Source organism: Pyxicephalus adspersus, chromosome 12, assembly GCF_032062135.1.
Source record: "Pyxicephalus adspersus chromosome 12, UCB_Pads_2.0, whole genome shotgun sequence".
NCBI classification, from domain to species: domain Eukaryota; kingdom Metazoa; phylum Chordata; class Amphibia; order Anura; family Pyxicephalidae; genus Pyxicephalus; species Pyxicephalus adspersus.
The window spans coordinates 18,619,964-18,632,795 of record NC_092869.1 but is presented as its reverse complement, the minus strand read 5'-3'; the positions used below and the strand labels follow the sequence as shown (position 1 = coordinate 18,632,795).

At 42.1% G+C, this 12,832-nt stretch overlaps 1 protein-coding gene across 1 annotated transcript in view; it reads left to right on the top strand.

Annotated features, from left to right (window-relative positions):
• The window catches only part of LOC140342498 (cholinesterase-like), a 41,771-nt gene that overhangs the window by 18,643 nt on the left and 10,296 nt on the right, over positions 1–12,832 (top strand). Inside the window, exons 3-4 of the mRNA XM_072428700.1 lie at positions 6,306–7,830; positions 10,985–11,148. Of these exons, the coding sequence (XP_072284801.1) occupies positions 6,314–7,830; positions 10,985–11,148 (1,681 nt within the window). The 5' untranslated portion in view covers positions 6,306–6,313. The remainder of the gene's footprint in view (positions 1–6,305; positions 7,831–10,984; positions 11,149–12,832) is intronic.

The following is a 12,832-nucleotide window of genomic DNA, read 5'->3' as shown; positions in this document are numbered from 1 at the left end:
TGATACCACTTGCAATCTATCAAAATAAATATAAAAATTTCTGTAAATCAGAAATCACTTCTACAAGTGATATAGGCCTCAAAGTAGATAGAAGCAGAGGGAGGTGCTCGGTAAAAAAAAAATGGCCAATTACACAGCTCCATTGCAAGTTATAGACCTTAGAGACAGAGTAGAGGTAGAGGGCCATGAGGGGAAGGAGTAGAAGGAGATGTTGAAGGCTGTGAAGGTGCTCTTCCCATCAAGGTGTCAGCAGGCCGTGCAGCAGTTGACGACTAATCAGTTCACTCTGCAGAGGGGGTGTTGAAGTCATTGCCGATCCAAGCCTTATTCACTTTAATAAAAGTGGTTTTAACGACATTTTCTGCAGAGAGCCAAATCCGCTTGTAACTCACTACGCCCCCAGCTGCACTGAACGCTCTTTCAGATAACACACTTGTGGCTGGGCAGGCAAGGATCTGAATGGCATGTTCTGCCAGCTCCAGCCATTGCTCAAGCTTAGATACCCAGTAGCCCAGTGGGTCCGGGCTTTGCAGGTTGCAGATGTCCCATGTAGAGCTCAGGTATTCCTGCACCATGACTGAGTAGCGCTGCTGAGTGTCATTGGCAATTGCTGCATGACTGGCGGCTTAGATGACCTCTACCGCTGCTGCCACCCATGCCGCCTAAGGCAGTTGTTTGGCTCCCATGGCTGGTGGAACTGCCATAGGGATATCTGCTGCTGCTGCTGGCAGCCGGAAAGGCTGAGCACAAGTCCCTTACAAGCACTTCTTGGTAGTGCTGCATTTTAGGTCCTTTGTATTGGGGCAAGATGAGTTGTTGTATCTCAGACTTGTAACTTGGATCCAGTAATGTAGCAATCCAATAGTCGTCAGTCTTTGTTTTTATGTGTTGTATGCGCGGATCTTTGGCTATGCACTCCTGCATGGTGGCTGTCATGTGGCTCAAACTCCCCACAGCTGAGGTATATCTGGACCCACACTCCTGTGGATCGAACAGCAGCACAGGGTCGTCGTCCTCCTCCTCCTCCGACTGGTTTTGCCATCCACGGAACATGGTGCCCTGTGTTTGGGTGGATGGATGCCATGTACCCTCAATATCCTCCTCTGCCCCTTTCTCACCTTCTCCCATGCCTGCAATGTCCCCCTCATCCTCTTCCACCTCCTCCTTTTCCTGGATTTGTTGTGCACTATGTCTAATAGGCACGCAGGTCTGAGATGATGACATAGCGTCCGCCCTATGTCGTGTCCGAGACACAGGCCTGATCTCTGCTGATCATCCTGGTGGCCTCTTCAAAAGGTGACAATACAGTGCACAAGTCCTCAATTTGCAGCCACTCCGCAGGGCTGAAGAAATGTAGTGTAGGTATACGTCTGAAACGAACGGACTCTGCCACGTAATCCACCAACGCTTTCCGTTGTTCAGCCAGCTGCTGCAGCATGTAAAAGGTGGAATTCCAACGTGTGGTCACATCACAAATTAACTGGTGCATTGGCAAGTTGAGATTTTGCTGTAAATCCACCAATCTGGCACTGGCTGTGTACGACCGGCGGAAATGTGCTGCCAACTTTCTGGCCTTCAGCAACAGCGGCTGGAGGCCTGGGTAATTCATAAGAAAGCGCTGTACTATCAGGTTCATGACGTGAGCCAAGCAAGGTACGTGTGTGAGTTTCCCACAACGCAGGGCTGCCAGCAGATTGGCCCCATTGTCACACACGACCTTGCCTGGCTGAAGTCTGTTAGGAGTTAGCCATATGTCCTCCTGCTTCCGCAAAGCACTTAGAATGGATGCGTCGGTGTGGCTCAGGGAACCCAGGCTTCGCAACCTCAGGACTGCGTGGCAATGTCTGAATTGTGCACCGAAATAGCAAACTGCAGGTTGTTGCCAGCGGTGAACAGATGCTGCCGAATGGGAGGTCCTGGGTCTCCACGGCAAAGTGTCCCTGGAGGACGAGGTTGAGGCACAAGAGTCAAAGGAGGAGGTGGAAGTAGAGGTTGAGGAGAAGATTGCATGGCGATGTGTTTTGGGCGGAGGAAGCTATGCAGGCCTTGCTGCAGCTGCATCTTCCCCTGCTGCCACCAAAGTTATCCAGTGAACTGTATAGGAAATATATCTTACCACTCCATGCTTGCTCAACCAACTGCCCGTTTTAAGGTGCACCTTGCCAGAGTGCTGCAGGGCTATGGACACATTGCTCTGCACGTGTTTATGCAAAGCAGGAACACATTTTTCTGCAAAATACTGTCACTTAGGCATAATGTACTGTGGGTTCCCGCAGAGGAATGCATAACGGAAGGCATTGGAGTCCACCAGCTGGTAAGGGAGGAGCTCTAACGCAATCAGCTGTGCAATTGCCGCATTGATTAGCTTTGTTTTGGGGTCATTTGGGCCATATTTCCTCTTGCGCCCCAGCATCTGGGGATGAAAGGTTGAATGCTGCTAATGCTAAACACAGAAAGGATGGACGATGGGGTAGAAGTTGTGAGGGATGGCAATGATGCCTGGTCTTGACTGCTAGCAATGCAACAAATAGCAGCCGATCTGCATTGCAGCTCCTGCTCACCGCTGGTAGAGCCTGAAAAAGGTAATGTTCGGCTGCATGCCCCACTCAAATTGCTGGCAGCAGCATGGGTAACTTTGGTGGCAGAAGGAGGAAAGGCAGCGGAGGAAGATCTAGCAGTTCGAGCTTGTTTCTTGGGCGGAGATAGTTGCACAGAGCTCTGTGCTTTAAACAGGTGTTCCCACCAGGTTACCGGGTGGTGGCTTTTTAAATGTGTGCTCATGCAAATTTCGGCCCAGTTAGATGTTCAGCCGTGTGGGCATTTTTTAATGTCCAAAGTGATGACAACACTATGGTCATCTGCAAACTATGTGCTCAACACTTGAAACGAGGCAAAAACCCAAACAAACTTGGAACAAGTGTAATTGACGAATACAATTTTTGTGAATAGAGTACTGACAGGTGGCAACAGCAGGAGGAGGAGGCGGTGGGCCCTGAGACGAAGCATGGACTGCATTGGTAACTGGCATCTAGAGCTGGGTGTAGTGCATCATCAATGTCACCCAGAAGTGTGTAATACAATTTTTGTGAATGGAGTACTGGGCAGGCGGGAGCAGCAACAGCAGGAGGAGGCGGTGGGCCCTGAGATGAAGCGTGGACTGCATTGGTAACTGGCATCTAGAGCTTGATGTAGTTCATCGTAAATGACACCCAGAAGTGTGTAATACAATATTTGTGAATGGAGTACTGGACAGGCGGCAGCAGCAACAGCAGGAGGAGGAGGTGGTGGTCCTGAAACGGAGCATGGACGGCATTGGTAACTAAAATATCTAGAGCTGGGTGTAGTGCATCGTCAATGACACCCAGTAGTGTGTAATACAATCTTAGTGAATAGAGTACTGACAGGCGGCAGCAACAACAGCAAGAGGAGGAGGTGGCGGTCAGCCCTGAGACTGAGCGGTGAACACATTGGTAACTGGCATCTAGAGCTGGGTGTGGTACATTGACAATGCCTGCCACGCAGAAGTGTGTAATAGTGTTGGTCGAATAGCTCACTATTCGATTCGACCGCTATCCGGTTGAATAATGCATAATGATTCAGGTGATCGAACGTCGAATTCAAACTCTATTAAAGTCAATGGGGGAAGAATTTGGGTTGTTTTTCTGGACTGTGTAGAGCTTCTACAGTCTATAATACATTTAAAAAGACATGTCAAGACTCCCCCAGCTCTGCACAACACTGTACACTTAAAAAAAAAATAAAAAAAGGCTTTTTTTTTTGTTGCTGGCAAGGCCATTTTATGGGGCGGTCAAGGGAACATGCCGGATTTTCTATGGTTTCCGAGTAGAGGCAGAGAGGGGCACAAGGGGGTTCCTCTGGTCCAAAAATTAGTCACCAGGTTTCACCGCTCCGTTACAAGCCATACACAGGCTTCAGAGTACAGGCAGAGGTCTCTAAAGGGGGGTCTTTCAGTCAAAAAATTAGCCAGCTACACAGCTCTGTTATAAGTTACAAGTGACAGGTGGCGGCAGCAGGAGGAGGAGGCGGTGGGCACTGAGACGGAGTGGGGACCGCATTGGTAACTGGCTTCCAGAGCTAGATGTAGTGCATCATCAATGCCACCTAGATGGCTGTAATCCCATATTTATGAATGGAGTACTGACAGGTGGCAACAGTAGGAGGAGGAGGCAGTGAGCCCTGAGACAGATCGTGGACAGCATTGGTAACTGGCATCCAGAGCTGGGTACTAGGCAGGCGGCATCAGTTACAGCATGAGGAGGAGGGGGTGGGCCCTGAGAAGGAGCAAGGACGGCATTAGAGGTTGAGGCCATCACCTATATGGACGGTGTAGAAGCTGTAGCTATTGGACACATGAATGGATGAACGAGATTCCAATCTGTCCCTACCTACTATGTACCGAACTACATGAAATGGAACGGGCTTCGAGGAAATTTTCGCGAGACTGTCAGAGGCCTTTTCGCTCATCCCTAAGCTTCAAGCTGCAAAAACAAAATAAGGGTAATTAGGACCTATTTACAAATTGTTTTCTCCACATTTCATTAAGGCTGCCCATACATTTTGAACTGGCTGTCAAAGCACCCGTGAACAGAAAAAGGCAAATAAAATTTTCTTTAATATAATGCTTGGTAGTCTATTACTATATGAAGGCACATTATAGAGGTGAATATCAGATTCACAGCTTTATAAATAGACACCATAAATAGACATACTAATAAAAGACGGTTTCACACAATCCAAATGAGGGAAAGTGTGTCCTTAGGCAAACTGAAGTTACTTGTGTAGATCAGACCTCAAAAAACAACCCCTAAAAGTGGAGTCACTGGGAAAATATGGGCTGAATTGTGTGACACCAAAATGACTGTCAAGTAATCTATACAATTTTGTGCAGTGTTTCATCAGTTTTTATTGCTACTGGTGTTTTTTTAGTTGCTGATATTTCTCAAATTAGCTACAATATTGTGGTAATTTGTACTTGTGAGCCCTTATCAATAACATTCTTGAGAATAAAGTAATAGGTAAAGCTAAACTCCCAATCATGGAAAAAAATGATTTAACCTTGCTGTGTGTCCCCCTCCCCATTGAATAGGTTAACTGCTAATTTTGATTAGGGGATAATGAATAAGATAAAGGCTTCATCAGGCCTCCAGCATCCTTACATACAGTACAGAACTGCTGGTCTTGCGTAATACAGGATGACATTGGAGTGATCAGTTCGGCAGTGAGACTTTGGGGGATTGGTTGCATAAAGTGGAGGAAGCTTTGAGAGTGAGTAAATATATATTTATCATCCCCTAATCAATGGAAGCAGTTAAACACTTACAATGAAATGAACAGAGAAGCCATGTGGCTTTTCCAGGTTTTTTTTCTCTTTGATCTTTATCTGGCAGCTTTCCGTGATTAAGAGAACAGCTGTGGTGTCATCACATTTGTGCCGATAGCTACTTATTACACCCTTTTTTTTAATCTATTCAGTTTAGCGGTCTTAGGTGTCACCAAACCTGGAAGACTGAGTGAGGGCCACTTTTACCTTAAAGGTTATTATTGCAGCTTAAGCTGCATGTTTTGTTTTATATATAAAAGGATATTCTATCTTCTCCGGTCTTGGAGAGCTTTAATAAAGCAGGCCCCCTCCCCTGTAGGGGCTTGTTCAGACCTGCAGTAATAAACTACACTACTATGCACAACTAGGCAAATGTCTATACAAGTCTTTTTAAACACTTCCCATTTCAGTCTAAGGAGGTGGTAGCGGTAGCAACCCCCCCAGACACTACATTGAGCACCTAGAAAACTGCAAGGAAATACCACCTGTCAAATGAAGGATAATAAAAAAAAACCTAATTAAACCATTGTTAACTGTTTTTTTTTTTTCAAGAAGTTTTGAGCGGTAAAACTGCTTAAAAATGCTTGAAAAAACTTCAGGTCTGAACAAGCCCTAGTATTCATACCCATATTATTTTTACTATTATGCAATTATATAATGTCACCAAGTACGTAGTGTTTTAAAATCCATAAAGAATGTAGAAACAGCAACACAGCAAAACACTAGACCTAGCTACATCTTGCAGACCTACCTAGGTAACTATATTTGTGAATGTGCCTTTAATAGGTTAAAATGCATATGGGCATGCATATATTGCCCTTATAATAACCAATTATGTATTTTTACATTGCTTTTCTTATTTACTATAATAATATGTATTTTTACATTGGTTTTCTTATTTACTATAATATTATGTATTTTTACATTGCTTTTCTTATTTACTATAATATTCTTTTCATTGTAGGAATAAACATGCTGGCAATGGAAAAGAGAAAATTCCTTGTCTATTTACCTATTTACATTCTTGCAATATTTCCCTCACTTGTGAGTACAAACAATGAACAAGACACAGTAGTAGAGATAAAACAAGGACAAGTCAGAGGATTCTATCTACCTACACTTTCTGGATCAGTTATAGCCTATCTAGGCATACCTTATGGTGAAGCTCCAACCGAAACACAAAGATTTAAAAAGCCAGAGCCTCGAAAACCATGGCAAGGCATTTTTAATGCTACTAAATTTGGCAAATCCTGCTTTCAAAAGAGAGATGAGGCCTTTGCTAGTTTTCCAGGTACAAATATGTGGCAAGTAAACAATGAAATGAGTGAAGACTGCCTGCATCTAAATGTATGGGTTCCTTCATCCAAACCAAAGTCAGCTCATGTTATGGTTTTCATCTATGGTGGGGCTTTTCTTGCAGGCACATCTTCCTTAGAAATATATGACCCAAGCATTTTGACATTTTCTGAGGAAATAATTGTGGTGTCAATGAACTATAGAGTTGGAGCCCTGGGGTTTTTGGCATTACCAGGAAACAAAGATATTCCAGGAAATGCTGGCATGTTTGACCAACAGTTAGCTCTTCAGTGGGTCCATGAAAACATTGCTGCTTTTGGCGGAAATCCCAATAGTGTTACTCTCTTTGGACATAGTTCTGGAGCTGCATGCGCAGGCTTTCATCTTTTTTCTCCTGGAAGTCAAAAGTACATCAAAAGGGTAATTTTACAAAGTGGCTCTGTTAGCGCACCATGGGCAATAAACACTCATAAAAGAGCAAAAAGGTTAACTCTGAAACTTGCAGAACTTTTAGGATGCCCTGTTAATAATGAAAGTGAAATGGTGAACTGTTTACAAAATATAGAGGCTACAAAACTAGTTGAAAAGCAATTTTATGTTGAAATCATACACCCATTTGCCCTTACTCGAATAATACCTATTGTGGATTATGATTTCATTAGTGATACACCATCTAATGCAATAAAAGCAGGTTTAAAGAAAACAGAGGTTTTTATAGGTGGGACCAAAGATGATGGAAATCCTTTTGTAATATGGGGTGCCCCAGGTTTTAGCAGGGAACATGACAGCCTTATAACCACAGAAGATTTGGTCAAAGGAATTAAAAGATTTTTCCCAACAGCTGGAGACCTTGGAGCTGAATTGATTTTATTTGAATATAAAGACTGGGAAAATAAAAATAGTAAAGAAATGAACAGAGAGGCCATGGAGCTTATTTTACGAGATTATTACATGATTTGCCCAATGAAGCACTTTGTTCAGGAAATATTAAGACACAAATTTAATATATATTTCTATGAGTTTGATCATCGGTCTTCTCAAGAAGTTTGGCCTGACTGGATGGGAGTACTTCATGGAGCCATATTGCCATTCATGTTTGGGAAAGCACTCATTGAAGAAAGAAATTATACAGAAGCTGAACAAAATCTCAGCAAACAAATTATGAACGTGTGGGCTAACTTTGCAAGATATGGGTATGCTATCTAATTTTAGATTTAACAAGCCAATTAAAGCATTGTATCATGTATGACTTACTTTTAAAGGGTATAGGTCTTATTGGATACACAAGCTCTAATATTCTGGTTTTTAGATCTCACTTACATGTTTACTGTGGTTGTAAAATACTACACTCAATTTTATGCCAGCTACATGAAGCAAATAAGAACAGTGATCTATTAACTGTATTTTTGTTGGGTTCTCCACATTGAGGATCAAACAGCATAGAATGTTAGTGCTAGTGGCAGATATAGCCAGTGCCAGTAGGCTCCTGTGCAGATCTGACTTTGACACCCCCCCCCCCCCCCTTCGTTGCTGAGCCAGCTTAGGGCCCCTGTTGGCTGACCATAGCTCATAGCCCTCATGCATTAGCACACTTTCCACCTCCCCATATCGGCCCCAGTTAGTATTATTCTGCATATATTAAAGACTGACTGTCAAAAGGTCTGTTATAGCTATAGCTGGAGGACCTAAACAAAATGGAACACAATTAGACTCACTCTTTACTTTATATACAATTTTGTAGCATGTTCCATTTCCCAACAAATATAGCAGCACTTATGGATGCGTATTTCTATTCTGTCTCAAACTAGCTTTTAATATTTAGTTTTTTTAAAAACTGGGTGATTAGATACTCACTTTTAGTAAATATCCCTCCTGGGTTTCAATATGTGTTGTCCTGTTCTATAGGCTGTTATAATGATAGGTGACATTTAACACCTATCTTTTACTATAGTTACATAGTAAGTAGTAAGTCAGGTTGAAAAAAGTCCATCAGGTTTAAACACCCAGATATAAAACCCTATGGACATTTTTTTTCCAGAAGAAGGAAAAAAAAACCCTGGTATAATTTGCCCCAACAGGGGAAAAAAATTCTTCCTGATTCCATAAGGCAGTCATACATTCCCTGGATCAACAGTCTCTGTTATTCTTATTTTAAAGCCTTAATACCCAGTTACATTCTGTGATTCTACAAAAGAATCCAGCTTTCTCTAAAAGCAATCCATAGTAGTTGCTGAAACTACTTCCTGAGGGAGTCTATTCCACATTTTCAGAGACCTTACAGTGAAGAATCCCTTTCTTAACCGGAGCCTAAACTTCTTTTCCTCCAGACGCAAATAATGTCCTCTTGTTCTTTGTATTGATCTTAAAGTTAATAGTTGGGAAGTGAGTTCTTTATACAGACCATTTATATGTTTATACAGGTTTATACAGGCTAATCATATCCCCTTAAACGTGAATAGATTCAGTTCAGCTAATCTCTCCTCATAGCTGAGCTCCTCCATTCCTTTAATTAGTTTAGTTGCCCTTCCCTGCACTTTCTCCAAATCCACAATATCCTTTTTGTGAACTGATGCCCCAAACTGGACTGCAAACTCTATATGTGGTCTGACTAATGCTTTGTACAGGGGCAGGATTATGTCTCCATCTCTGCAATTTATTCCTCTTGTAATACAAGAAAGTACAAATCTAGCTTTGGATATTGCAGTTTGGCATTGTATGCTATTATTTAGTCTATGATCTACCAGGACCCCCAGATCCTTTTCTATGTCTGACTCCCCCAAATGTATTCCTCCTAGACAGTATGAAGCATGCATGTTGTCAGCCCCCCATGTGCATATCTTTACATTTCTCAATATTAAATGTCATTTGCCACTTGGTTGCCCAATCAAAGAGTACATCCAGGTCTGCTTGTAGATTATAGACAACCTGTATGGACCTAATTCCATCACATAGTTTGGTGTGTTCTTCAAGCCAGACTTGGTACTTTTAATCCCAAACTCTATATCATTTATAAAAATGTTAAACAGTAAAGGTCCTAACAGTGAACCCTGGGGTACACCCCTAATAACCTTAGACCATTTAGAGTGTGAATCATGAATCACTACCCTTTGGATGTAGTCTTTAAGCCTGCCTTGCCTTCAGCTACTGATTCTGCTGAAGATCCTGCTTGCCCCCTGCCCTCACCTCTGGCTTGTTTGACCTCGATTCTCTCTTACCTTTCAGCACCTTGCCTGATTTCTGTGTCAGCAGTCACCTGCCTCTGCGTTCACAGGGGCCACTAACCTAACAGTTGTCTGCAGCATTAACATCCACACCTCTAGAGGCTCTGGTGAAGATTGGGCAGCTACTTAGACTCTGCGCGGGCGTCTGTGCCAACTGAGCTGGTGACATAGAGGGTCCATCACCTTGCCTTGCCCAGACATTTTAGAAAAGTCCATGTACACTATATCAACTGCTACTCCACTGTCTACCTGTTTACTTATTTCCTCATAAAAAGAAAGTAAATTTGTTTGACATCTTCAGTCTTTCTTAAAACTATGCTGACTATCATGTACAATATGATTTTCTAGCAGAAACTCCTTCATGTGGTACTTTATCAAACTCTCTAGAACCTTTACAACTTTAAACTTACTGGTCTATAGTTGCTTGGTAATGATGCTCATTTTTTGAAAATAGGAACCACATTGGCCTTACGCTAATCCATTGGTACCATGCCAGTGATTAAAGAGTTTCTAAAAAAAAGAAACAATGGCCTTGAAATACCTAAGCTCAGCTCTTTGAGGACATGTGGATGTAATCCATTGAGTCCTGGTGCTTTGTCAACCTGTTTCTCCATCATATCAAGTTTGAGCCATTGTGGCTCATTTAAGACAGGGACATTGCTATTAACAATTTGGATGTCAGCTCTGCTATTTTCCTTTGTGTACACAGAACTAAAAAAAGTGTTTAGTAAATCCACCTTTTCTTTGTCCAAAGTTACCAACCCAGAGACATGATTTAATGGGTCTACATGCTCTGATTTGATCTTGTTGCTATTATTATATTTTAAAATTAGAGTTGTAATTAGTGCAAAAGGCTACCCTGACATACTTTACATGCTGACCTTAAATGCTTTCAAAAGGATAATATCTGTTTATATCAGACTTTTCAAAGAAATAGAAAAGTGTTTCTAAAAATATCAATTTGATCAAACAATATTGCATAGGTCCAGGCCGGGAAAACATTATTTATCAAGCTTGTTAGGATTGTAATTAGGTTGACAGTTCCTCTGAGTGGATGGATGTTATTCAAAGTGTTCAACACTTTGTTAATAATGTACACTTTACACAAAATTTTGTTTATTTGCAGAACACCTGATAATAATGAAGAGAATTTCATTTGGCCTCCATACACTAATGAAGATGAAAAATATGTTGTTCTAAAAACTGGTTCATGGGAAGTAAAAAATAATCTTTATTCGAGACGTTGTGAATTCATGAATTCTCTCCTACCCAAACTTGTCAGACAATTAGGTAAGCCCAAACACTTTTTTTTAGCTTTTTTGGATATTGTAAAAATGTTAACATGGACTGTCATTTTTAGTTGCAGGTGTTTTAAAATGTAATGCGCCCGTCTATACTTATAGTGTTAATTTCAAAGCCGATTTCTAGTGAAAATATAGAACCTGTTGTTTTTTTGTTGTTTTGACAATTGACAGAGATGCTGAAAAAGGGCTGGGCCCATTAACAAGAAATCAATTTTTTAACTCACAGCACTGATACAAAACAACAATGAGATGTCATATTGTAAAGCTCTGGTCCAGAAACAGTACTCACCAGACACCAGTCCTCCAATCTAACGCTCTCACTTCATCTATAACAAGCCCCTGCTTAGCCTAGGGAGACTGGTTCCAATTCCCAGCACACGATTGCACACAGGACTTGCGCAAAGGATGGTGCCTGGGGAAGGGCTGGTAGAGGACCAGGAGCCCACAGATAATGCAGTACCAAGATTCCATAGAGACAAGTCCAGAATACAGAGCAAAAGGTCATATACAGGTAAATCCGTCCACCAGACGAAGTACACAAGACACAAGCAGAGTCGAGGTCACAGGCAAAAGGTTGGTCCAAGCAACATAAATTCACAAGATCAGAAACAGGCAAGGTCAGCAACAGTACATCAGACGAATACACACCAACAGCAAGTAACCCTAGCTTAACACTAAAACAGGCACTATTTGGAGCCGACAATCTGATTGAACAAATCCGGGATTAAAGGAAGAGGGTAAGGGTCACGTACAGTAATGCGGTTAAGCCCACGGAAGTCCAAACATGATCTAAGAGTTTTGTCCTTTTTCTTAACAAAGAAAACCCCTGCAGCTACTGGAGATTTAGATGGTCTAATATGACCTTTATGCAAACTCTCGGTGATAAATTCTTGCATGGCCGCTCTTGTGGTTCGGAAAGACCATACAACCAAGAGTTGGGCAGCTTAGCTTCAGGAATAAGGTTGATGGGGCAATCATACTCCGGATGTGGAGGTAACTCCTCGTCTCCACTTTCAGAGAATACATCAGAAAACTCAGAAATAAACGAAAGTACAACCTTAGTGGTTACTACAGAAAGCGATGTGTTAAGACAGTTGTCCATGCAATAATCACTCCAATCAAGAATCTGTTTCACTTGCCAATCGATGGTAGGATTATGTTTGCCTATTCATGGTAAACCTAGTACCAATGGAGCAGGCAGACTCTCCAGCACAAAGCACAAGATGTATTCTTGATGAAAATCACCCACCTTTAAACGGGTGTCCTGCACCATTTGTGACAAACATTTCTGCATGAGTGGAGCGGAATCAATTGCAAACACTGGGATATTTTTGTCTAATGCACTAGTTGTTAACCCATGCATACGGACAAACTGACCATCAATTAAGTTAACCCCTGCCCCACTGTCAATAAACACTTCAATTCCCACAGTTTTGGAGTCTAGCGCCACCTCAGCAGACAGGAGAAATCGAGTACTACCGGTAAATGACAATAGTAAATTCTCTGATTCCCCACACAGACCACCAAGTGAGAGATGAGGGTTAAACACACATTTTTTTTGTTTTCACCTTGAACATAAGGTCAGATGTTGATAAAATGTCCCTGTTTTCCACAGAAAAAACAGAGTCCCTTCTTATGCCCAAAGTTCTTATTCCCATGCCCAGAGGTAG